At 40.9% G+C, this 26,206-nt stretch overlaps 1 protein-coding gene across 1 annotated transcript; it reads right to left on the reverse strand.

Annotated features, from left to right (window-relative positions):
- Nucleotides 1-950: 950 nt before the first annotated feature.
- Nucleotides 951-24,637, reverse strand: crtap (cartilage associated protein). Its single transcript, XM_003225774.4, has 7 exons — nucleotides 23,983-24,637; nucleotides 19,546-19,695; nucleotides 13,274-13,445; nucleotides 9,229-9,357; nucleotides 8,478-8,623; nucleotides 6,932-7,015; nucleotides 951-4,141 (listed from the first exon to the last, which is right to left on the reverse strand). The coding sequence occupies exons 1-7, from the start codon at nucleotides 24,514-24,516 to the stop codon at nucleotides 4,085-4,087; spliced, it is 1,272 nt and encodes a 423-aa protein (XP_003225822.2). The 5' UTR covers nucleotides 24,517-24,637; the 3' UTR covers nucleotides 951-4,084.
- Nucleotides 24,638-26,206: the final 1,569 nt, after the last annotated feature.

Raw genomic sequence — 26,206 nt, forward strand, 5'->3', positions numbered from 1 at the left:
CAGTCTTCATGAAAGACATATGCTCATCCATCAGATAAGCTCTATTGTTACAACCTCTTTATTGTTTTCTTCAGCGTTATGGGCACTGCTAACTTAAGAGTCCTGGTTTTACAAAGACAGCACTTCCATACTGCGCATGTGGTCTTTCCACCAAAAAGATAATTCCTGGGACTTTTGGTCATTTTTGTTGTTTATCTCTGTGTGTTTCTTGGATGCACAGCATGTCACACTTCTTATCTCGACACAATTCATAAAGCAGCTATTCTTTGGCAGCTGACATGCCTTTGATGTTAATTGAGATTGTCATGGTTGGTCCTGAAAAGGTCCATTTGGTTGATTGCATACTGCAAGTCACTTCTGGTGTGAGAAAAACAGCTGTCTATAAAGACATTGTCCAGGAACGCCCAAATGTGTTACTATCCTGTGGGAAGCTTCTCTCATGTCCCCTGGGCACAAAGAAGACTGGGCGACTTGGAATGCACTAAACAGACTGTGCTTTGGCACCACAAGATGCAGAGCCAATTTTAGGAAATGGGACTAAAAAGTGGAGTCCATGACATGTGAGTGTGGGGAAGAGCAAACCACAGACCACATACTACAATGTGGTCTGAGCCCTGCCATATGCACAATGGAGGACCATCTTACAGTGATAGCAGAGGCACTTCAAGTGGTCAAAGGAAATCTAGTAGAATACCAAGTTTTTAACATTGTTTGTGTTTTTAAATACATTACAACTGTATCCTCAATTTGCTTCTGACACAGTAAATATAAAAACCATCAGCTATGGCTCTTCCAAAAAGAAGAACCCACTGTTGGATTAAAGACCACGGTTTTAGCATCTTATAATTCCAGCATTATTTTCAATGAGAACATAGACAAACTAAATTCAATGAGTACATACATCATATCCAACCATTAATTCCTATGCTGGAAAAAAATGACTATTGAAGAATTCTTTAAGGCACTTTATTGTTACAGACATTGGCACTTGAAATGTCAGGCACAAAAATATAGCACCAATCTTGACATGAACAATGACAAAAAAAGTACAATGACATTCCTGCCTCACACAACTCACAGTCTAGAGCAATGATGGCAAATCTTTTGGAGACCAAATGCCCAAACCCAGGGGGAGGAGGGTTGGGCACTTGAGGGGGGTGAGCAGGGTGGGCGAGCAAGCAAGCGGGATGGGGGGCAAGCAAGCGAGTGGGGGTAGACGGGCAAGCGATGGGGGGATTGCACACATGCCAGGAGAGGTCTCTGTGTACCCTTTTGTCATGTGTGCCATAGGTTTGTCACCTCTGATCTAGAGATTACAGATGAAACAGCAGGGTCAAAAAAAAGAGGAGCGGCACACATCTTTGCTACAACAGCCAAATTTTCACAAAACAGCAGGAAAAGCTTTCCAAAATACTTATATAAACATTATCACCTGGTAATGATTGCTTATCAAGCTGTGGTTTGAGGGTGCAGAAATAAGAGTCAGTACAAATGTTGGCAGGGAAACGGAAGCTGATCTTGTCAACAATTACCTGTGTAACTAATAGGAAAACTCACACACTGAATTACAATAAATAACTGTTTGTACCGCAACAATCACAACCATGTGGTCTATAACATGTATTCCATGCTGAAGCATCAAGGGAAAAAAGGGTCGGTCAAAATCTGCTATCCTGTAAGGGAAGCTCCTCTGGCATACCTGAGTATAGACTCTGGTCTACTAACTCGTTTTTATTACGTGGGTAATAAAGAATACTGAAATAAATGGAAATGCTGAAATAAGAGGAATGAGTCATGCAACTGAAGATATGTTTACAGGACTGGCGCTGCAATCCTATATAGGACTATCTGGAAATATGTATCACTGAAGTCAGCGACGCTTAATTTAGATCTTTTTTAAAACAGTTAAAATTAAAGACTACAGACATGTAAAAGAAGCACTTTCACTTTGGCACTAGAGGAATGTCCTATGTTCAAATAAGACCAGGATTGAGATAACAGTGGATTATTTGCAGCTATGGATTCAGCCCAAGTTTCAGTGACCTGAATGGGACAGATGTTGGAATGCAACTCCTATCAACCTAAGACAATATTGATCATGTTGATGAAATATGCTAGCTGTGATCCCAAAATATCTGAAGCACTACACATGCCTCTCCTGCACCTTAAAGAAAGCTGCTCAGGCCATACTAAACCACCAGGCCCAAACAGCTGTTATTTAAGGGGACAAATACAGAATTGCTGTACGTCTGATCAATGAAATACAAGGTAGTTTAATATATCCTCCACAGAGGCAGACTGCTAACAGGACTAATATATGAACAGCAGATTCTCAGTTAACTGTAACTGAAGCAACAGGAACTCTCAAGTAGCTGGCAAAAAAAAATCAAGGAAATAATACTGCATTCACAAACTTGTTTTGTAATACTGAGTGACATTAAGTTTGTCTTTATTTGCTTCTAATTACTGTATTTCAATACTAATATCAAAATACAGAGTTCATGGTATGGTATAATATTAGATCTATTTTGAATAGTAACTCTCAAGCAACCAGAAACTGCATTTATCTGGCCTCTACCAAGCCGCATGGCTGAGAGTCTACTGTATGTATTTCTTATTCCAAACTAGCGCGGGTTGAAGGGATACGGATTATTACAGATCCGTTGGTTGGTAGAGGGATACACTGATTACAGCATTACTCATAGTACTTGTCAGAGACAAGATTGATGTGTCTGGATTCTGGATGTTTTGTGAAACAGAAACCACAAGTTAGTTTCTACAAGAACTGTTCCTGGCAAACAGACAAATCATTTTTGAGTTAGCCACTTTTCTAAAATTCATCTCCACTACATTTTCTTTGAATAGTGAATGCAGAAAACAAGCAACTTGCCAGTTTTCTCTCAACATATCCCAATGTATCACTAGCTCCCCTAATATTATTTTGGACATGCAATCAAGGCCTTGGCAAAATACTAAAAAAATATTGATCTGTTGGTATCAGATACATTAGAATCAGAAATGTCCAAATTTTATTTAGGGAATTTCTTCTCAAAGTTTACAGTATGATTCTGTACATGTCTGCCCAGAAATATGTCACGACTTACTCTTAGCTAGGAACACATAGGATTGCAGCCTCAATATTAAATGGTAGCAGCTGAAATGTTTATTTTTAATCAAAGTATTAAAAACATGTTACAGTAGAGTCTCACTTATCCAATATTCGCTTATCCAACGTTCTGGATTATCCAACACATTTTTGTAGTCAATGTTTTCAATACATCATGATATTTTGGTGCTAAATTCGTAAATACAGTAATTACTACATAGAATTACTGCATATTGAACTACTTTTTATGTCAAATTTGTTGTATAACATGATGTTTTGGTGCTTAATTTGTAAAATCATAACCTAATTTGATGTTTCATAGGCCTTTCCTTAACTCTTCCTTATTATCCAACATATTCGCTTATCCAACGTTCTGCCGGCCCGTTTGTGTTGGATAAGTGAGACTCTACTGTACTTATAAATAATAGAGCAGCCTTCCAAAACTGTAGAATAATACTTATCATTCTCATTTACTTTTTTTGCAGGATATTGTTTGTCCAGTTATTTGCCAAAGAACGTTTTCAGAATGCCTTGCAAAAATCTATTTATTCTGTTCTATTCACATGTTTGTGTTTTACTTAGACATTTGGCTGCTAGTTATATGAAGCTGGGTAACTTTTCAAATGTTGCAATGATTAGGATGTTTAATTACAAAAAAAACAAAAACAAATCAAGTGTAGGTTGTGGGGAAACTCACAGGATAGTTCAGGTGTCTTCTGAGCAAGTGGAAGAAAGATCTGAGGTATTTTTAACACCTGAGCTAAAAGTGACACATGAGGCCCTTTCTACACTGCCATATAAAATCCAGAGTATCTGCTTTGAACTGGATTAAAGACACATATAATCCAGTTCAAAGCAGATCATGTGGATTATCTGCTTTAATAACCTGGATTATATGGCAGTGTAGAAGGGGTCTAAGGCATAAAGGAACAATGTTGGGTAATTAGTTTTAAAAACTCATATTTTTCAGTTGTTCAGTCACTGTGTTCCACCATCCACTGCCAAGAGATCATCAAGGTATTCTATTACTTCACCCTAAAACAAATCACAACAGACAACAGGTTAATTCTGTAGTGTCCCTTCCTAAAGAAGAAAAAGTAAAGCTATCTGGTACCGTTTAATCTACATAGATGTATCTGAGTTATATATGACTCCTTTTCTGAATGCCTAATTTAATCACATCTCTGGATTACGCTTTTCCTATCTTTATTCTTTAAAGATGATGAGCTTCCTATCCATTACTCGATCCAAAGATATGGGCAGAAGGCGATGCTTATTTTCATGCTGTGAAAAAGCTACACAAATTCATTCTGGAAACCAAGCAGGCCAGTCTGGTTGTTTTCTATTCAGTTGGCAACTATAGCAACTGATTTCTCCATGAAGTCTTTATTTATTTGAATGTGGGGTCCTTCTTGGGCCTGGAAGGCATCTGAGATTTCATGTTACTGAAGACAAAATTGCACTGAAACCCTGGCAAATAGCAGAAATGGGTAGCAAAGGTGGCGCAGGACATCTTGATACCCTTGGCAAAAATGGAGCACCATGCCGTATTGAGAAGTCAAATGTATTAGAGACAGCAAGGAATATTATGGACAGAGTCTGTGGAATACACTATTGTAGTTTCCAATGAAGGAGAACAATCAGGGCATTCAGGAAAAACAGCTAGGCCCCCTTCTACACTGACATATAATATCCAGATTATCTGATTATGTGGCAGGGTAGACTCATATAATCCAGTGGATTTCCACTTTGATAATCTGGATTACATGGAAGTGTAGACTGGGCCTCAGTCTCACAATTTGAGCTTCCTCAGATCTACTCCTCTCTCATGGAGAACTCAGACACCATCTACACTGCCATATAAAATCTAAATTATCTGTTTTGAACTAGATTATCTGCCTGGAAGTAGCAGCCAATAATGAAAGGACCAAGGCAGTGAAATCTCCGGCCCATTCACTGTTCAGATATCAGCCAGCACACCAACGTCTTAAATCAAGAATTAGTTTTCCAAGATCTACAGAGATACTTCCAGGAACACCTCAGCAAGCAAGAGTCCAAAAGTGACAGGCTAAAATCTGGAAACTCAAGCCATGGCTGATACCGAATGAGAGACTCCCTCCTGGGCACACAAAAGACTGGGCGACTTGGAATGTGCTGAACAGACTGCGTTCTGGCACCAAGAGATGCATAGCCAACCTCAAAAAATGAGGCATGTGAGAAGAGCAAACCACAGACTATGTATGTATGTATTTATTTATTTGCTACATTTATATGTCGCCCTTCTCACCCCGAAGGGGACTCAGAGCGGCTTACAAATTAAATTTACATACAATATTATATTAGCATAGTACAATACTGGTAATAAATTACTATATTGTACTGTATCAATATACTGTAATATTATTAGTAATATTACATGTAAAATATAATATATAATTAATATTATTATATTGTATTATTAGTATTATATTGTATTACTTTCATATTTTAATCGTATTAGTATTATATCATACTTAATTAATAATATTATATTATTATAATATAATACGATATTATATCGTATTATGTATCACAATGGAGTCTGAGCCCTGCCACATACACAATGGAGGACCTTCTTATAGCAACACCAGAAGCACTCCAAGTGGCCAGCTACTGGTCAAAGGACATTTAGTATAATGCCAAGTTTAACTCTGTTTGTGTTTTTCAGTACATTACAACTGTACCCTTGTTTCACTCCTGATATATTTATTTATAACCTGATAAATAAATAAATCTGGCCGTGTAGACTCATATAATCCACTTCAAAGCAGATAATGTGAATTATCTGATTTGATAATCTGGATTATATGGGCATGTAGAAGGGGCCAAAGATATAGTGGCACTGTTCTGGGGTTGTACTGGTAGCAGAATTTCTATGACTGATTATGATCTCAAATTAAACTCTTAGCAAATTAAATTACTACTGGTTAAAGAAGATGAACAGGATGACTGCTGATTGGAGAGGGGCTTGTTAGAGTTTCTGCATAACTGGAAATAGTTTCAACAGCTCTACAGGAAAGCTGTTTGCTTTGCTTTCAGGTTAGTTGAAGTCTTTCAACTTATTGGGCAAACAAACAGACTTATTGCCAAATATTATTTACTTTCCTGGTAAGTACGCAGTTTGCTATAGCAGAAATTACCTTCAAAACACAGTAGATTTCAGCAAGTGTAAATATTTGTGGACTGAATGATAACCAGGGTCCTTTCCAAATGAGTGAAACGACACTCATGTTCTTATTTAATACTGGATTTATTGCCTCCTCATATCACAAAACAAACGCAAAGGGAAAATCGCCAATCTTTCTGTATGTTTCCAGGAATTTTACTGCAATGGAGGGACCTACTTCTGCTTGAAGCTGCACTCTATAAGACACTCTTGTATTTCCACATCAGTAATGCTGTTTTCCTCAATGTAACTGACTACAATATTTGTTGCTCTGACTGGCAATCAAGGGGGTAACCGAAGGTTTTTAGGAGTTAGCGCAACCATCACTCCTTCCCTATTCTATAACCTTTGACATAGGGATACTGTTGAAAACAGTAGTCCTGTCTTCCCTCTGATGTAGCCATCATTACAAAAGAGAGCAACTGATTAATTATACAAAATTAATAATTCACAACTAATTGCTTCAGCTAATTACAAAGAAATGTTATGCTTATCCATAACTCTAAAACAGAACCAAGGGGCAATGCAGCAACTCTACTAACTCATCACAACTAGCCTCTACTGTCTTTTAACAACCATTACGTTTGATTTAGACAGGGACATTTGTCTATTTTACTTACTTCATCATCATCTATCACATGCTCTTTGGCAAATTCATACATTTCTTTCTGGAGTGTTGTTATGTTGTAGTATCGAACTGCTTCCTAGAAGAATAGCAACAAAGCTTCATGTCATAGTAAATAATAGCACCATGTTGTCCAAAAACCAGCCATGAATGGAAGAAAAGTTTCATTAGTCTAGTTATAGACATAACCCTTGATCATTATACCATTTAAAATTTACTTATTGGGCCCTTTTACTGAAACCAAAACTTAGGAATGCTAAGTTTGTCTCCACTCCAAGTAAGTCACCCGAGCCTTGCCATCAGAGTTGTCAAAGGTTGAGAAGACGGTCTGCTCATTCTCATGCTCAGCAGAGGGCAAGGACCATAGTTATCATGCTGAGCATATTCTCCAAAATGTCAAAGCCTACTTACCGTAGCCCTATTTAAACTTCTATCTGAGTAAGAAGGCTAAAACTACGATATTTACGTACACCTTTTTTGGCTAAATGACCATGCCAAAATTGGGGTGCGTATTACATTTGCATAATATGGTAAAGAGAAGTGGGTTGCTATGAGTTTTCCAGGCTGTATGGTCGCGTTCCAGGAGCATTCTCTCCTGACATTTCACCCACATCTATGGCAGGCATCCTCAGATGTTGTGAGGTCTGTTGGAAACTAGGCAAGTTGAGTTTATATATCTGTGGAATGTCCAGGGTGGGAGAAAGGACTCTTGTCCGCTTGAGGCAAATGTGAATGTTGCAATTGGCCAGCTTGATTAGCACTGAATGGTCTTACAGCTTCAAAGTCTGGCTGCTTCCTGCTTGGGGGGGGGAGGTCTTAGCTGGCCCTGATTGAGTCATGTCTGGAATTCCTGTTTTCTGGGTGTTGTTCTTTATTTACTGTCCTGCTTTTAGAGTTTTAAAATTCTGGTAGCCAGATTTTGTTCACTTTCATGGCAAAACTCAGAAAAAGGGGATTTCTAGACAGGAAACAATCAGGACCAGTTAACACCTCCCAGCAAAGGATTCCCCCAGGCAGGAAGCAGCCGAGCTTTGAAGCTGCAAGACTATTCCGTGCTAATCAAGGTGATCAATTGCAACATTAACACTTGCCTCAAACAGACAAGAGTTTTTTCTCCCACCCTGGACCTTTCACAGATATATAAACCCCACTTGCTTAGTTTCCAACAGACCTCACAACCTCTGAGGATGCCTGCCATAGATGTGGGTGAAAGGAGAGAATGCTTCTGGAACATGGCCATACAGCCCGGAAAACTCACAGCAACCCATTTGTTTGCAGATTCAGCCCAAATGTATCAAGGGGATTTCCAAAAGGGTTAGTATGAGTTAGCTGATAGTTCCTAAATGGAAGGAGGCATCTATGCATGTTGGACTGAAGGTGCACTGAAGCCTTCTTCTGACCTTCATGCTGAAGGGCAGTGTTCAGGTATGTCTGCCTCCTGCCCACATTTAACCACTGTGTATTTAATAAGCAGCGAAGTACGGCTCTCAGGTCTGAATGTGCAATTCAATGCTACACAGAATAATATACATTTCACTTACAGGCCGAGGCTGAAAGTCTTCATCTGTTAGTCCCCATTTGTCTTTGTGATATTGATAATAGACTAGATTTTGTTTCATCACTTCATCTTTCTGGTCAAAGAGCATATAGCTGGCAACACATGGTGCTGCATTCTTCAGATCATTCACTGTATTGACATGAAACAAAATGACATTAGAATCTCTGGAGGAAGTTATAAAAGCAGAGAATTTGAACTCCAGAATTTGAAACTGTAGATAACACTTGGAATGCATGGCATGGAAGGTATCCATCCATTCATGAATGCCCTCATACACATGCATAGGTTTCATACCTTAACAGAGATAGACAACCTTTCCATGTTTGGAGGCTGTGTGCATATTCTATCAGACTTGTAGGGCTACATATTCCCTTCATGCTCCCCAAGATAAGCATTCTCATAACTATTGTCTTTCCCACAGACCTTAGTGGGAGCAGGAGGTCTATTTCAATTTTTTTAAAAAAAATCAGGGTTACATACACAGCATCTTTCTAATTTTCTATGCAATAGTGTTGATACTACTTCAATACAAGATTTAGCTGGTGGTCCTTCTCAGTAAGTACTGCTTACTATTGTTTGTGTGACTGTAAATATCTTCTGCCTGCAGCCAATTAATAAAATTGACGTGTTCATGCATGGAAGTGATTTATTTGTTTAGTGTTTGCAAAATCAAGAGAAAATTATAGTAACTTATAGTACAGACAGGCGATTTTAGAATGAAGTTTATTACTTACACTTATAATAGGCAAACTGCAAGTAGTGGTACATTGTGGCCACAAATTTCTCCACAACGTAGCCTCCTATGACTGGTGTCAGATCGATTTCACACTTCAATTTGCACTCAAGAACTTCAGTGTAATGATCTTGAAAAACAACAACAAAACAACAATGTTTTCAGTATTATGCCAATATGTCTTAAATTCAGTTCAATGTGTAACACTTTGATCGTACGAACCATGTCCCTAAATTTTAAAAAAAGTTCATACTTGTGACTCTAAACTGCAATCAGGTACTAATCTATGGACCTCAGACATTGCAGGACTTTAATTCTCATCAGTGAAACCAATAGTGAAGGACATAGTGGGCCTTGTAGTCTAACAAGCTACACATTCTTCCTTGTGAGACTGTTCAGTATCTGAATGGAGAAAACCCTCAAGTAAAATACTGCATGTGCAATGACTGTATAATATTTTCAACAAAATTACACTTGTCTGTAGTGCCACCTACAGGTACTGAGAATTCAGCTGTGTGAATTCATGGATTCTGTATTCCAAATAAAAAAACTAAAAAGTAAACCTTGATTTTAACATTTTATATAAGGAACACCATTTTACTATGCCACTGAATATATAATGGGACTTGAGCACCCACAGATTTTGGTATTCAAACCCTGAATTGATTTTTTCCCCATGTCAGGAGAAACTTGAGAAACTTGAGATAACTGGCCATCTGCAAGGATGTTGCCCAGGGGATGCCTGGATGTTTGATGTTTTACCATCCTTGTGAGAGGCTTCTCTCATGTCCCCGCAAGGGGAGCTGGAGCTGACAGAGGGAGCTCACCTGCTCTCCTGGATTCGAACCGCCAACCTGTCGGTCAGCAGTCTTGCCAGCACAAGAGTTTAACCTATTGTGCTACTGGGGATCCAATACCTGAATGGGTGCCAAGGACCCACTGCGTAATAAAGCAACATCTAAAATCCACAGATGGAGAATAACTTTATTAGACCCACTGATAATTCTGCAAGTGTCATCAGTCAAGCTTTTGAGTTCTAGGTCATGATTTTAATAAAAAGGGAGGAGTGGTGGAAGAAGCATGGAGTTCCAAGAATCTGGCTCAGTGTTTCAGCCAAAGGTTTACAGTTTATTTAAGGTTCCAAAATGGTGAATGTAAACTTGATAAATCATTAGTTAGGTATGCAGATATGACATGATGGCAATAGTCTTGGACAGCAATGGCTCCCAAAGTGACCCATTTAAGGTGGAATCAGGTGTCAAACAAGGATGTGTTATTGCCCCAACCTTATATTCCATCTTCATCGCTATGATACTTCATCTTGTTGATGGGAAGCTTCCCACCAGAGTGGAAATAATATATTGGACAGGTGGCATGCTATTTAACCTCAACAGACTGAAAGCCAAAACCAAGGTCACAACAACATGTTATAGAACTCCAATATGCTGATAATAACTCAATCTATGCGCATTTAGAAGAAGACCAACAGGCCACTCTAAACACCTTTGCAGAATCAGATGAGAAGCTCGGCATCTCACTGAACATCAAGAAAGCCAAAATGCTCTTCCAGCAGTCGCCAGCCAATCCCTCTGCAATGCCAAAACTACAGCTTAATGGTGTAACGTTAGAAAATGTTGATAATTTCCGCTACCTTGGCAGCCACCTCTACACAAATATCAACATTGACACTGAAATACAGCACTGCGCGAGCTCAGCGAGTGCAGCATTTTTCCCAATGAAGCATAGAGTATTTGAGGATCGGGACATCCGTGGGGATACCAAGGTGCTTGTTTATAAAGCTATTGTCCTCCCAACCCTGTTATACGCCTGCAAAACATGAACTGTCTACAGGCATCACACTTAACTTCTGGAGAGATTCTATCAGTTTTGCTTCCAAAAAATCCTGCAAATCTCTTTGTAGATAGGCAGACAAATGCCAGCATGCTGGAAGAAGCAAAGACCACTAGAATTAAAGTGATGCTCCTACGCCATCAACTCCGCTGGACTTGCCACCTTGTCTAAATATCTGATCACCGTCTCCCAAAGCAGTTACTATACTCCTAACTCAAGAACAGGAAACGGAATGGACAGAAAAAGAGATTTAAAGATGGGCTTAAAGCTAACCTTTAAAACTGTGGCATAGACATAGAGAACTAGGAAGCCCTGGTCCATGAGCACTCCAGCTGGAGGACAGCTGTGACCAGCAGTGTTGTGGAATTTGAAGAGGCACTAATGGAGGACGTACAAGAGGAAGATGTGTCAAGCCAATCCTGATCGGGACCTTCCACCTGGAAACCGATGTCCTCACCGTGGAAGAACATGCGGATCAAGAATAGGGCCCCACAGACACCTATGAATCCACTGCCAAGGCACTACACTTGGAAGGCCTTCATACTTGGACAACGAGGGATCGTCTTAGTAAATGCAGGTATCCCATGACACCAACAATGCCCCTCTCCTTAGAAACAAATGAGCAACATTCAGCAGAAGTACCAAGAATGAACATAGCCCTTGCACTGCATAAGCCAAATGGTAGACTTCCTGGCTTGCATATCTAGCCAAATCTATGGACTATTGTAGCACTGTAGTTGATATTTATAAAGCTATTATCAAGCTAAAGATTTGGTATTTGGTTTTATTCTTATAAACTAACATGGTGAACTCAATTTTTCTACTACAATAAGCAACCATTACTTCAACCCAGCCTGGGTCCCTTTATTAGATCCAATTTCAGAACAGTCAAATTAATTAAGCTTCTCTTTCTCTGCCCCATTCCTACTTTCTTTTTTAAAAAAACGTTTCTGTTATAGGTGTTTCTGCAATCCATGTAATTCATGTTTGTTTTTAAATTATTGAAATAGTTTTTATGAATTTTGTCGTATTATATTTTAACCATGTTGAACTTGGGCTAGTCCCCATTTAAGCTGCACCAAGTCCCTTTGGGGAGATGGAGGCGGGATACAAAAATAAAATTATTATTACAGTAGAGTCTCACTTATCCAACATAAACGGGCCGGCAGAAAGATAAGCGAATACGTTGGATAATGAGGAATTAAGGAAAAGCCTATTAAACATCAATTTACATTATGATTTTACAAATTAAGCACTAAAACATCATGTTTTACAACAAATTTAACATAAAAAGCAGTTCAATACAGAGCAATGTTATTTAGTAATTACTGTATTTACGAATTTAGCACCAAAACATCACAATGTATTGAAAAGATTGACTACAAAAACATTGACTACTAAAAGGCAGACTGTGTTGGATAATCTAGAATGTTGGATAAGCGAATGTTGGATAAGTGAGACTACTGTATTATATTATGCCTTGATGTTTATTAACATTTATTATGCTGCAAATGAGGGGTACAGTGTTTCCTCACTTATTGCGAGGGTTAGGTACAAGGACCACCCGCATTAAGTGAAAATCCACGAAGTAGGGACGCTTTATATTTATACATTATTTTAGTAGTCATACACTATTTTAAGTCTTTATCAACCAATTGTGTGTTGATAATTGTCTCCTTCTCTTCCCGTTGCCGCTTGGGCTCCTTTTCTCTCCCTTCAGCTTCTCCTTCCTCCCTTCCTTAGGCTGTAAATTGTAATTTTTTATAATTTATAATATTCTTTTAGAGTTTATTGAAAAACAGCAAATCCGCAAAAAGCGAACCACGAAGTAGTGAGGGAACACTGTATATTAATGTTCCATAGCTGCCCAATCCTTTGTTTTGTACCTTAATGTAATCTGACATAATATATGCTGTATTCATATTATTTCAGTTTAATTTTAGTAGGAAATACCCACAGATTGTCCATCTATGCACCTAAAGAAGCACCAGATATATTTGGTACTGTCATATATGTTGTGAATTCTCTTCTTTTTCCAGGTTATATTTCTACCATGTAAATCTGCATATTTCCCATTTACGAGTGTTAGCAGAAAGCAAATCTATAAATAGCACATATCAATTAGATATTTTTAGGAATTCAAGTAATCGTTGAAAAATTTCCTTCCCATCTTTAGAACAGAGCTGATCACCCACCTGCAATGGAGAGGTAAAACTCTTTAAAATCTTTGATCTCCCGGGGGCCTTCACAGGCAGCTATGCAATCGTAATAGGCTCTGTAAAAATCGGGGAGTGCCAGTTCCATATCTGTGATGGAAGTCTTCCAATTTTCTCCATTGTACGCTCTTACCGCCCTGACAAAGAGAGTCTGAGGGAACAAGAAGAGATCACCATAAGTCACACCAGTTGAATGGCAGTATTAGAGATGTGTCTTTTAGTAATGACTCGTGTTCACACACCACATTGTTAAGTGTCATTAGACATGAACTAGTTTCTTGATCAGGCTTGGGCATCTCAGGGCTCCAGGGCTTAATCTTGTGTTCCTGGTGTGCCAAATTCAGTTGCTGGCTGTTCTTCAGAGAGCTACATCATCTTCCCAATATAAAATAATGAAATGTCTCTCCTAAGTGGCTTGTTGTGGTGTGCTTATGGTAATTCTATCATGGGGTTTTCTGAAGTGAAGAGTATAGGACTTGTCCTAGATTGCTGCCATTCATGGCTGAAAGGGGATTCAAACTCTGTTCTCAAGAGTTTAGTCCAATGTCTCCCAACCTATGGTCCATGTACCACCAGTGGTCCCCAAGAACTAAAATATGGTCTGCGACCTAACCATTACTACACTATTGCAATGAGAGTGACTGGTCTCACAAAACCCTCTTATAGTGCCGAGGCAACGGGGATGTCAGGAAGGGAGAAGTTGACTACCCACAAAAGTTATGACAACAAGCCTCCTGACTGCTACCCCCCCCCCCCCCCCGCCGGCGCGCAAGCAGAGAAGTTTTTAGGCTTGTTCCTGGGGTTATTTGGGGTGCTGATTCAGAAAATTGCATTGGATAGACCACATCAGCTCTAGATTATTAAATATGGTTTTCTGTGGGTGAGCAGATGGCGACTACAAGGTGGCATGCATTCTGTATCAGAAACTAGAGCTGATGTGGTCTATCTAATGCAATTTTCTGAACCAACACCCCAAATAATCAAACCGAATCTAAAGCTGACCAAAAACTGATTCATAACCCTTTTGGTAGTAATGTTGGAGAGTGGTCTCTGGTCAAAGTGGTCCCAGATCAAAAAAGGTTGGAAACCACTGGTCTAGTCCAATGCTCACATCACTATGCCACACTAGTAATTGTTACACTAAAATACCCTGGCATTTTTGGGTTCTGCCCACCAGTGAAATCCAATCCATGAGAATTTCCCCTAAATTTAAACCAGTCTTCAGGCTGAAATAAATTCTCCACCCTTGACCTGGGCACATGGAGTTCCTCTTCAGGAGATGGTGCACCGTAGCAGCCTCCTTCGAGGCAGCATATGGTTCTCCCTGACAAAATGAGGCATTTATTGCCCACTTGATCTATCCAAGCAACTCACCTCTGCTAGATTTTATCAGACAAGATGGGAAAGAGTTAAGATTACACGTAGCTGGGTGGACTAAGCATTTTGTCCACATAAGGACTGAAACTGATATCAGGAAACCTGACCAGATGGAGCACTAGACCCGTGATCAGACACTGTGGTAAAAGCAGCATCAGGTTTTGGGTGAATATGAGCTTAATAATAATAATAATAATAATAATAATAATAATAATAATAATGCATTATTTGTAGCCTGCCCTATCTCCCCATGGGGACTCAGCGTGGCTTCCAAAATAATAAAGGCAAACATTCAATGCCAGTATAAAACAAAAAATATAAAAACACACAATACATTACAATCTATATATATAAAAGAGTGATGGCATCACGGCAATTCACAAAACAACAAAAGTACAGCCCCCCAACCTCCAAATTTGACAACACAACCCATCATCCATGCCTCAAGGTTGATACAACAAAAAGAAAAGAAAAATAAAGTCCTAATTAGAGGGAGAGCAATAATTTTTTTATCCAATTGCTGCCAGTTTAGAGGGCTAATCTCTGCCCACTTGGTTGCCTAGCAACCAAGGGACAGCCAGGCTTCAGTTAGGGGAAAGGCAGATTTAGGCCTCACTGAGTCTTCTTCCACAGATTATCTAATTTGCACTGGATTATATGGCAGTGTAGACTCAAGGCCCTTCCACACAGCTATATAACCCATTTATAATCTTATATTATCTGCTTTGCACTGGATTATCTTGACTCCACACTGCCATATAATCCACTTCAGTGGGCATTTTATACAGCTGTGAAGAAGGGGCCTCATATAATCCAGTTCTAAGCAGATAATTTAAGATTATCAATAAACAGTAGAGTCTCACTTATCCAACGTAAACAGGCCGGCAGGATAAGTGAATATGTTGGATAATAAGAAGGGATTCAGGAAAAGCCGATTAAACATCAAATTAGGTAATCGTTATACAAATTAAGCATCAAAACATCATATTATACAACAAATTTGACAGAAAAAGTAGTTCCATGCGCAGTAATGCTATGTAGTATTCACAGTAGAGTCTCACTTATCCAACACTCGCTTATCCAACACATTTTTGTAGTCAATGCTTTCAATATATCGTGATATTTTGGTGCTAAATTTATAAATACAGTAATTACTATATAGCATTACTGTGTACTGAACTACTTTTTATGACAAATTTGTTGTCTAACATGATGTTTTGGTGCTTAATTTGTAAAATCATAACTTAATTTGATGTTTAATAGGGTTATCCTTAATTCCTCATTATCCAACATATTCGCTTATCCAACGTTCTGCCGGCCCGTTTATGATGGATAAGTGAGACTCTACTGTACTGTATTTACAAATTTACCACTAAAATATCACAATGAATTTAAAATACTGACTACAAAAACATTGATTATGAAAAGGCAGACTGCGTTGGATAATCCAGAACATTGTATAAGCGAATGTTGGATAAGTGAGATTCTTCTTTAATATGAAATAATTACTGGGATAGAATAATGCAGAACAATATAATCTCTAAAACCAGGACAGTAAATAAACAGGGGAATTCCACACAGGAAACAATCAGGGCCAGCTAACACCTCCCAACAAAGTATTCCCATCATCAAAGTCTGGCAAATCCTGTTTTCTCAGGGCCACAGACAGTAGAAGCATATAAAATATCGCAAACAACACCACTCTGAAAACAAGGGAATTCCAGACAGGAAACAATCAGGGCCAGCTAACACCTCCCAACAAAAAATTCACTCAGGGAGGAAACAGCCAGGCTTTAAAGCTGCAAGGCCATTACATCTTAATCATTTTTCCTAATTGCAGCATTCATACTTGCCTCCAACAAACAAAAAAAAACCAATCAGAAATATTGTATATTCACAACCTTTAGGAAATAATATCCCCTGATGACGCAGTGTGTTAAAGCGCTGAGCTGCTGAACTTCTGGACTGAAAGGCCACAGGTTTGAATTGGGGGAGCGGAGAGAGCCCCCACTGTTAGCCCCAGCTTCTGCCAACCCAGAAGTTCAAAAACATGCAAATGTGAGTGCATCAATAGGTACTGCTCCGGCGGGAAGGTCACGCCGCTCCATGTAGTCATCCCACATGACCTTGGAGGAGTCTACGGACAACGCCGGCTCTTCGGCTTAGAAATGGAGATGAGCACCAACCTCCAGAGTAAGACACGACTGGACTTAATGTCTGGGGAAACCTTTACCCTTGACCTTAACTACCACCAATTCCTCAATACTTTATTTCCCATACCACCATACTTCGCCACAGCAACGCGTGGCCGGGCACAGCTAGTACATTATATAATGAATTAAATCAAGTAATTTAAATAATTATCCTTAAATAAACATCATTTAAACCAGGGGTCCTCAAACTTTTTAAGTGGAGGGCCGATTCATGGTCCCTCAGATTGTTGAGGGGCCGAATTATCATTTCAAAAAAAAAAAAGGCACAAATTCCTATGCTCACTGAACATATCTTATTCGTAGTGCAAAAAAACCCCCCAACAACAATAATTTATTTATTTGCTACATTAATACCCCACCCTCTCTTGTCTCGAAGGGGACTCAGAGCGGCTTACAAGTTGTATGTACATACAATATATTATATTATTAGCATAGCACAATATTAGCATTATATATTACTATATTGTACTATACCATTATACCGTAATATTATTAGTAATATTACATTTAATATATAATACTAGCTGTGCCCGGCCACGCGTTGCTGTGGCGAAGTATAGTGGTATGGGAAATAAAGTATTGAGGTATTGGTGGTAGTTAAGGTAAAGGGTAAAGGTTTTCCCCTGACGGAGCTTAGCCTTCTAACTGGCAGCAATTGGATAAAAACAATTATTCCTCTCTCTCTAATTAGGACTTTATTTTTCTTTTCTTTTTGTTGTATGAACGTAGAGGCATGGATGAGGGGTTGTGTTGCCAAGTGTAGTGTTTCTGGGATGTGTAGTTTTGTTGTTTTGTTTTGTTAGCCTTCTAACTGGCAGCAATTGGATAAAAACAATTATTCTTCTCCCTCTAATTAGGACTTTATTTTTCTTTTCTTTTTGTTGGATGAACGTAGAGGCATGGATGAGGGGTTGTGCTGCCAAGTTTAGTGTTTCTGGGATGTGTAGTTTTTTTGTTTTGTCCTAGGCCAAAATTTCATTACCCTTTTATATATATAGATATAATTAATATTATTATATTATACAATATTATTATATTGTATTATTATTATTATTAGCCACCCTAAGTCCCCTACTGGGTGAGAAGGGCGGGGTAGAAATACTGTAATAAATAAATAAGTATTATATTGTATTACATTACAATATTATTATCAATATTGTTTGTATACACAATATATTATATTATTACCATATCATTCATTTACAATATTTCATTTACAATATTAGTAAATGAAAGAACAATACAATATTTAAAAATAAAAATAATTTTAACCAACATACTGTAAAAATATCAGGATTTCAGTAGGAAGTGTGGGCCTGCTTCTGGCCAATGAGATAATCAAATAGGATTGTTGTTGTTGTGCCTTCAAGTCATTTCAGACTTTGGGTGAGCCTAAGTCTAAAACTGAGGGCGGGGGCCAGGTCAATGCCCTTGGAGGGCCGCATCCGGCCCCCGGGCCTTAGTCTGGGGACCCCTGATTTAAACCATGAAAAGCCAGCTAAAGTAGAGTGCCATATCGGTTTACTCTCCATTACACTTGACAGTGTTGAAAACTCTATTTCTCCTCATTATATGCTTGAGAGCATAGAAATGCTTTTAATTGCTTTATAAAAGCAAGTAAGGCAGGGTCATTTTGATCTCCTTGGGGAGGGCAGTCCAAAGTCGGGGGGTGACCACCGAGAAGGCCCCCTCTCTCGTTCCCACCAGCCGTGCTTGAGACGGGGGTAGGACTGAGAGTAGAGCCTCCTTGGCAGATCGAAAAACACGGGAAGGTTTGTACAAGGAGATGTGGTTTTCTAGATAGGCTTTATAGATAATGACCAATGCTTTGTATTTAGCCCGGAAGTGGACCACCAGCCAGTAGAGCTGCCGTAACATGGGAGTTGCCCACCCCCCTGTACAGCGCTTTGGTTAGTAACCTGGCCGCCAATCTCTGGACTAGTTGAAGCTTCTGAACTATCTTCAAAGGCAGCCCCATGTGGAGAGAGTTGCAGTAGTCCAAGCAGGATGTAACTAAGGCATGGACCACCAAGGCCAGATCAGGTGTCTCAAGGTACGGGCACAGCTGGCGTACTAGTTTTAATTGTATGAAGGCGCTCCTGGTCACCAACATCTGGGCCTCCAGAGTCAACAATGAGTCCAGGAGCACCCCCCCCCCAGACTGCGAGACTGGGCCTTTGGGGGAGCGTGACCCCATCCAACACAGGATGTAATCCTATACCCTGATCTGCCTTCCGACTGACCAGGAGGACCTCTGTCTTGTCTAGATTTAATTTCAATTTATTGGCCCTCACCCAGTCCATTACTGATGACAGACACTGGTTCAGGACCAGGACGGCGACCCTGGCGTTGGGTGGTGGAAAGGAGTAATGGCGTTGGGTCATCTACATAAATCTGACACTGAACCCCTAAACTCTGGATGATCTCTTCCAGCGGTTTCATGTAAATGTTAGAAAGCATGGGGGACAAGATTGAACTCTGAGAGACCCCACAGTCCACAGTAGTCCCCCAGCGCCACCCTCTGGGTCCTGGACCGGAGCCACTGCTCATTAAGCTCATTAAGTGAAATAGGGGAAAAGTAACAGAGCAGAAAGAGCTTTTGTTCCCCCCCCCCCACAAGAATATGATAAAGCAGATAAGAAATATAAATGAGATAGATACCTCATACGATTTTGATTCTAAATCCTTAAGATAGTCTTCAGCATCAGGCATGGTTTTGTAGTATGCCATATTCCTTTTCATCATCTCATCATCGGGATGCTTCAGAAGATATGTGTGGGCTGCTGCAATTGCCTTAGGAAGGTTATTCGCCTAGCCAAAAGGATTAGAGAAACAGTTTACGAACTCACATTTGAAAATATTACTTGTGTTTTAAATATCACCCCCCAGAAATACACATATATGGACATTAATGATGCTGTGTTGCATGCTTTCAGGTCATTTATGACTCACGGCTATCCTAAAATGACCTATGCTAAGATTTTAGAAAGGTTTGCCTTTTGCTTTCTCCTGAGGCTGGAAGGATGTGAGTAGCTCAGGATCACACAATATATTTCCATGGCTGAGTTTGAACCCTGCTATTCCATTATTCTAATCCAACACTCAAGCCACTACACCGCACTAGTTCTTTTAGTCAAGAACAAAATTCCCAAATACAAACAAATACAGACATTTATGGTTAGTCTTAGTAAAACAAATATTTTGTCACATTAAGTATCTGAGTGAGGGCAAGAAAGGAGTAAAGGTGACAGTATGAGATATGGATGCTCAGAAAATCTAGCCTAATTCAAGAGTGGGCAACTGGAGAACTTGCAGCTCTCTGTATTTTGCTATTCTATTGCTAACAGAATGGAAGAAACCATGAAAATGAACAAAATCTGGCTACCAGTATTAAAAGCTCGGAAATCAGGACAGTAAATAAAGAACAACACTCAGAAAACAGGGGAATTCCAAACAGATAACAATACGGGTCAGCTTTTTTTGTGTTAGGAGCGCCTTGAAAAATTGCAAGTCGCTTCTGGTGTGAGAGAATTGACTGTGAGGACGTTGCCCAGGGAATGCCCGGATATTTTGATGCTTTTACCATTGTGGAAGGCTTCTCTCATGTCCCTGCATGGGGCGCTAGAGCTGACAGCGGGAGCTCATCCATGCTCTCCCTGGGTTGGATTCAAACCGACAACCTTCAAGTCAGCAACCCAACCTTCAAGTCATCAGTCCTGCCGGCACAAGGGTTTAACCAACTGCACAATCAGGGGCTCATAAGGGTCAGCTAACAAGAAAGGATTCCCTCAAGCAGGAAGCAGCCAGGCTTTGAAGCTGCAAGGCCATTCAATGCTAATCAAGGTGGCCAAATGCACCATTCACACTCGCCTCAAACAAACAAGACTTCTTTTTCCCACCCTGGACTTCCCACAGATATATAAACCCCACTTGCCCAGTTTCCAACAGACCTCATAATCTCCAAGAATGCCTGACATAGATGTGGGCGAAACGTCAGGAGATAATGCTTCTGGAACAAAGCCATACAGCCCGAAAAACTCACAGCAAACCGATAAGACATTTGTTGAAGAAACTATAGAAAAACGTGCTGAAGGATGTCCCGCACCATGTTTTTATGATAGGACCAATTAGGAAATGATACTGATAACCCAGGAACAAAAATCTTGTTACAAAGTGAATAATTTCCTCAAGGTAAGAGCTGTTCCATAGTGGAATGTGCTGCCTGGGAACCTGGTAGGGTTTCCTTCTCTGGATACTTTCAAACAGAAGCTAGATGGCCATCTGTCGGGTGTGATTTAATTGTGTATCCCTGCTTGGCAAGGGGGTCGGACTAGATGGCCCTTGGGGTCTCTTCCAACTCTGGGATTCTATGAGTAAGAGCTGTCTAACAGTGCTGCCTCAGAGCATGCTGGCGTCTCCTCCTTTAGAGGTTTTTACGCTGGGTGGCTATCTGCCAGGAGTGCTTGGATTGTGTGTATTGCCACAGGCTGGACACTGTTTGGTAAAACACTTATTTTTCCAATTGGTGCCCTCCCTAGAGGCTGGGACTATTACACTATGTAACAAAATTTGAAAATGTTTCTGTCCCTGGTTTGAAAGTGTTATTTCCTGTTTAATTGTGTGGTACTTACTTTTAAAGTAGTTGCTATACTCCAGAAACTTTTATTTTTCTGGCTGCCACAAACTATGTTGGATGGGTTGAGAATTGATATGACATTCATTGAAAAACCTATAGAAAAACACGCTGCAGGATGTCCTGCGCCATGTTTTTATGATAGAACCAAATAGGAAATGACATTTATAACCCAGGAAGAAAAATATTGTTACATAGTGAAGAATTTCCTAACGGTAAGATCTGTTCCATAGTGGAATGTGCTGTTTCGGAACCTGGTAGGGTCTCCTCCTCTGGAGATTTTCAAAAAAGGGGGTTGGATTGGATGACCAACTATGGGACTCTATGAGTGAGAGCTGTCCAGCAGTGCTGCCTCAGGGCCCTTCCAGATAGGCCCTATATCCCAGGATCTGATCCCAGGATTTCTGTTTATCCCAGATTATCTGGCAGTACAGACTCATATAATCTGGTTTAAAGTAGAAAACCTGAGATCAGATCCTGGCATATAGGGCTTGTCTGGAAGGGCCCTCAGAGCACGCTGGCGTCTTCTTTTTTAGAGGTTTTAATCTGGATGGCCATCTGTCGGGAGTGCTTGGATTGTGTGTATCACGGGGACCGCCTGGATGACTCTTGTGGTCCCTTCCAACGTTATGATTCTATTTAAAAACACTTACTTTCCAATCGGTGCCCTCCCTAGGGGCTGGGATTTTTGTGTTGTTGAAGGCTTTTATGGTCGGAATCACTGGGTTGCTATGAGTTTTCCAGGCTGTATGGCCATGTTCCAGAAGCATTGTCTCCTGATGTTTCACCTGCATCTAGGGCAGGCATCCTCAGAGGTTGTGAGGTATGTTTGAAACTAAGCAAGTGGGGTTTATATATCAGTGGAAGATCCAGGTTGGGAGAAAGAACTCTTGTCTGTTGAAGTGTGTATTTTTCAATTGGCCATCTTGATTATCATTGAATGGCCTTTCCGTTTCAAAGCCTGGCTGCATCCTGCCTGAGGGAATCCTTGTTGGGAAGATGTTGGGAGGTGTTAGCTGGCCCTGATTGTTTCCTGTCTGGAATTCCCCTGTTTTCTGAGTGTTGTTCTTTATTTACTGTTTATTTTAGAGTTTTTTAAAATAATGGTAGCCATATTTTGTTCATTTTCATGGTTTCCTCCTTTCTTTTGAAATTGTCCCCATACTTGTGGACATCCACCATGTCAGGCTACACAGAGAAGCCATTGAAATCCACAAGCATGGGGACAATTTATTAAGAAAGGAGGAAACCATGAAAACTGTTGGGAATCATCCTGGACTACTCAAGTCTAGATGTAGTTAGATAGATGATAGAGTTAGATTGAGGGAATCCTTTCCCTGTTTCCAAAGCATGCCTAGACAGGCTTTACTGTATTTTTACTCTATCTTGTTTACGTCACATCCCTTACTTTGAAGTTAGTAGAAATGTGAATCCCTAGGGACACTAACTTCTCATTGGTCAGAATGTTTTATGGCCCCAATAAACTGGACCATGAGTTTGGAACCATTTTGGTTCACTCTTCTCCCTTTGTTCTTCAAGCTAACAAGAAGCATCTTGCCATCTCTCCTGGCAAGATGTAACTATTTAGATGTTTGTTATTTTTTCTTTCTTATTTTTCCTTAGAAACCAGTCTAGAGTAGTCAAGACAGCTCCCAAGCCTTTGTATCTACAATGGAGTTCTTTTTACCTGAATAAATACTTTTGAACTTTTATTGAGACTCTGCAGTCATTGCAATCCTAAATAGACAAAGGCTTCTCTTGCTTGCCTGCGTGTAAGTAACTGTTGCATTTGAAAGCTTTGCCTTTGCTACTCTGCTGATTAGACTCAATTTAATCCCAGAGAGGGTTAAATTGAGTCTAACCGCTCAGAGATTACCACAACAAAAACGAGCAAAACCTGGCTACCAGCATTTTTAAAAAATCTAAAATCAGGACAATAAATAAGGAACAACACTAAAAAAATGGGAATTCCAGACAAGAAACAATCAGGGCCAGCTAACACCTCCCAACAAAGGATTCCCCCCAGCAGGAAGAAACCAGACCTTGAAGCTGCAAGGCTAATCAAGGTGGCCAGTTGCAACATTCACACCTGCCTCAGGCATGAGTTCTTTTCTCCCACTTTGGACATCCCACAGATATATATACCCCACTTGTCTAGTTTCCAAGAGACCTCACAACCTCTGAGGATGCCTGCCATAGATGCAGGTGAAACGCCAGGAGAGAATGCTTCTGGAACATGGCCATACAGGATGGAAAACTCACAGCAACCCACTTATTTTTCCAATGGGGCTGAAGCTCTTGTGTTTTAAAGGTAACAACAACAAACCAAAGAGAGGGAGCAGGGAAAACAAGAGGAATGTGCTGCCTTTGCAGGACTACAACTCCCGTGGGTTATAGTCTTGGGGAACCTGCATCCCAGTAACTTTTCCCCAAAGTCCGAGGAAACTTTGTGAGAAGGGCGCTACCTTGAAGTAGGCGAACTGGAGGAACTTGTAGGGCTCGCGGCGCTGGAACTCCTGCAGCACCTCCCGGCTGGGCTGCGACTGGCGGAAGGCGGGCAGGCCCTGCTTGCAGCGCTTGAGGCACTGCGCGCGCCGGAGCAGGTCGCCGAAGTAGCGCAGCTCTGGGAAGCCCTGGAAGCGGCGCGGCGAAAGGCGGCCGTGGGTTCGATCCCCGCCGTCGCCCTTTCCGTCCTCCTCCTCCTCCTCCTCCTCTCTTCCTTCTTCTCCCAGCTCCATGCGGGCGGAGCTGCAGTTGAGATGGCAGAAGGCCTCGCTGTCGCGCAGGAGGCGGTGGAGCCTGAGGCTGACCTCCAAGTAGCTGACGCTCTCGGCCCAGTGCTCGCCGGTGTACTGGTCCAGGCCGTAGCGGTAGGCGGACTCCAGGGGCATCAGCTCGTCCCGGGGGAAGCTGCGGAAGCTGTAGCGCTCGTACTGCGCCCGGGTCGGGTAGAAAAAAAAGGCGCAGGAGGAGAGGAAGAGCAGCCCCGGCAGCCCCATCCCTCTCGTTGTCTTACAGCGAAAGAGATGCGTCCGCACGGAGAGGGCAAGCAAAGACTGACACGCGGCAGAGAGCCCTCCTCCGCTTCCTCCCCCCCCCCCTTTTTTTTGCAGCCCAAAGTAGGAGTGGAACTTTGGGGAAAAAAGTTTCCGGAGAGACAAAAAAGAAGCTGCGCATTCGGAGAAGCAGATTGGTGGGAGATCCTCTGAGTTGCTGGAGCTCCCGGTTGCGCAATAGGTTAACCCAGGCATGGGCAAACTTGGGCCCTCCAGGTGTTTTGGACTCCAACTCCCCCAATTCCTAACAGCCGGTATTGTGGGTGTTGGAGTCCAAAACACCTGGAGGGCCCAAGTTTGCCCATGCCTGGGTTAAACCCTTGCGCCGGCAGGACTGCAGACCGATAGGTCGGCGGTTCGAACCCGGGGAGAGCGGGTGAGCTCCCTTCTGTCAGCTCTAGCTCCTTGCAGACGGCCAATTTTCTTACACCAGAAGCGACTTGTAGTTTCTCTAATCGCTCCTGACACAAATAATAAAAAACAAGAGTTTTGTAATACTTTTTCTTGTGCCTGTTTTTTTTAATATGAACAATAGTACACAATCATCGTAATCATTATTATTATTATTCAGGAGTATCAACGAAAGTTTCAATACCCCATCTTGCCACTTTCAGGATCCGTCATGCAACAGTTTTATTCTGCTTCAGTTGCCGTGGAAACATTTAGTGGAATGTGTTGCTGTGAGTTTTCCGGGCTGTATAACCATGTTCCAGAAGCATTCTCTCCTGACGTTTCGCCCACGTCTATGGTAGGCATCCTCAGAGGTTTGAGGTATATTGGAAACTAGGCAAGAGAGGTTTATATATCTGTGGAATGCCCAGGGTGGGAGAAAGAACTCTAGTTTGCCCAAAGCATGTGTGAATGTTTCAATTGGCCACCTTGATTAGCAGCATCAAAGCTTAGCTGCTTCCTACCTGGGGGAATCCTTTGTTGAGGGGGTGTTAGCTGGCCCTGATTGATTCATCTCTGGAATTCCCGTTTTCTGAGTGTTGTTCTTTATTTACAGTCCTGATTTTAGAGTTTTATAATACTGGTAGTCAGATTTTGTTCATTTTCATGGTTTCCTCCTTTCTATTGAAACTAGCTGTGCCCGGCCACGCGTTGCTGTGGCTTTGTCTGGTGGTGTTGGTGAGAACTTGTTGAGGTAGTGGTGGTATTGAATGTCTGTTGTATGGTTGTCTTTATGTTTAGTATGCATTGTGTAGTATTGTATAGTATTTATACGTTGTCCATGTGTTGTGAATGCTTGGATTGTGTCCTGCTGCATAGTAGAAAGGGTTGGGCTGGATGACCCTTAGGGGTCCCTCCAAACTCTTGGATTCTATGCTTCTATTATCATCATCATCATCATCTTCATCATCATTATTATGTAGAGGCTGGATGGCCATCTGTCAGGAGTGCTTGGATTGTGTCCGCCTGCATGGTAGAAGGAAGTTGAGCTGGATGATCCTTAGGGGTCACTCCAACCTTGACACAGCACATTATTTGAGAACACAGAAATGCTGGACCACTCTCACAACCATCATGTCAGACTACACAGAGAAGCCACTGAAATCCACGAAATTGTGGACAATTTCAACAGAAAGAAGGAAACCATGAGAATGAACAAAATCTGGCTACCAGTATTTTTTTT

The sequence above is a fragment of the Anolis carolinensis genome, chromosome 6 (genome assembly GCF_035594765.1).
Source record: "Anolis carolinensis isolate JA03-04 chromosome 6, rAnoCar3.1.pri, whole genome shotgun sequence".
Lineage (NCBI taxonomy): Eukaryota > Metazoa > Chordata > Lepidosauria > Squamata > Dactyloidae > Anolis > Anolis carolinensis.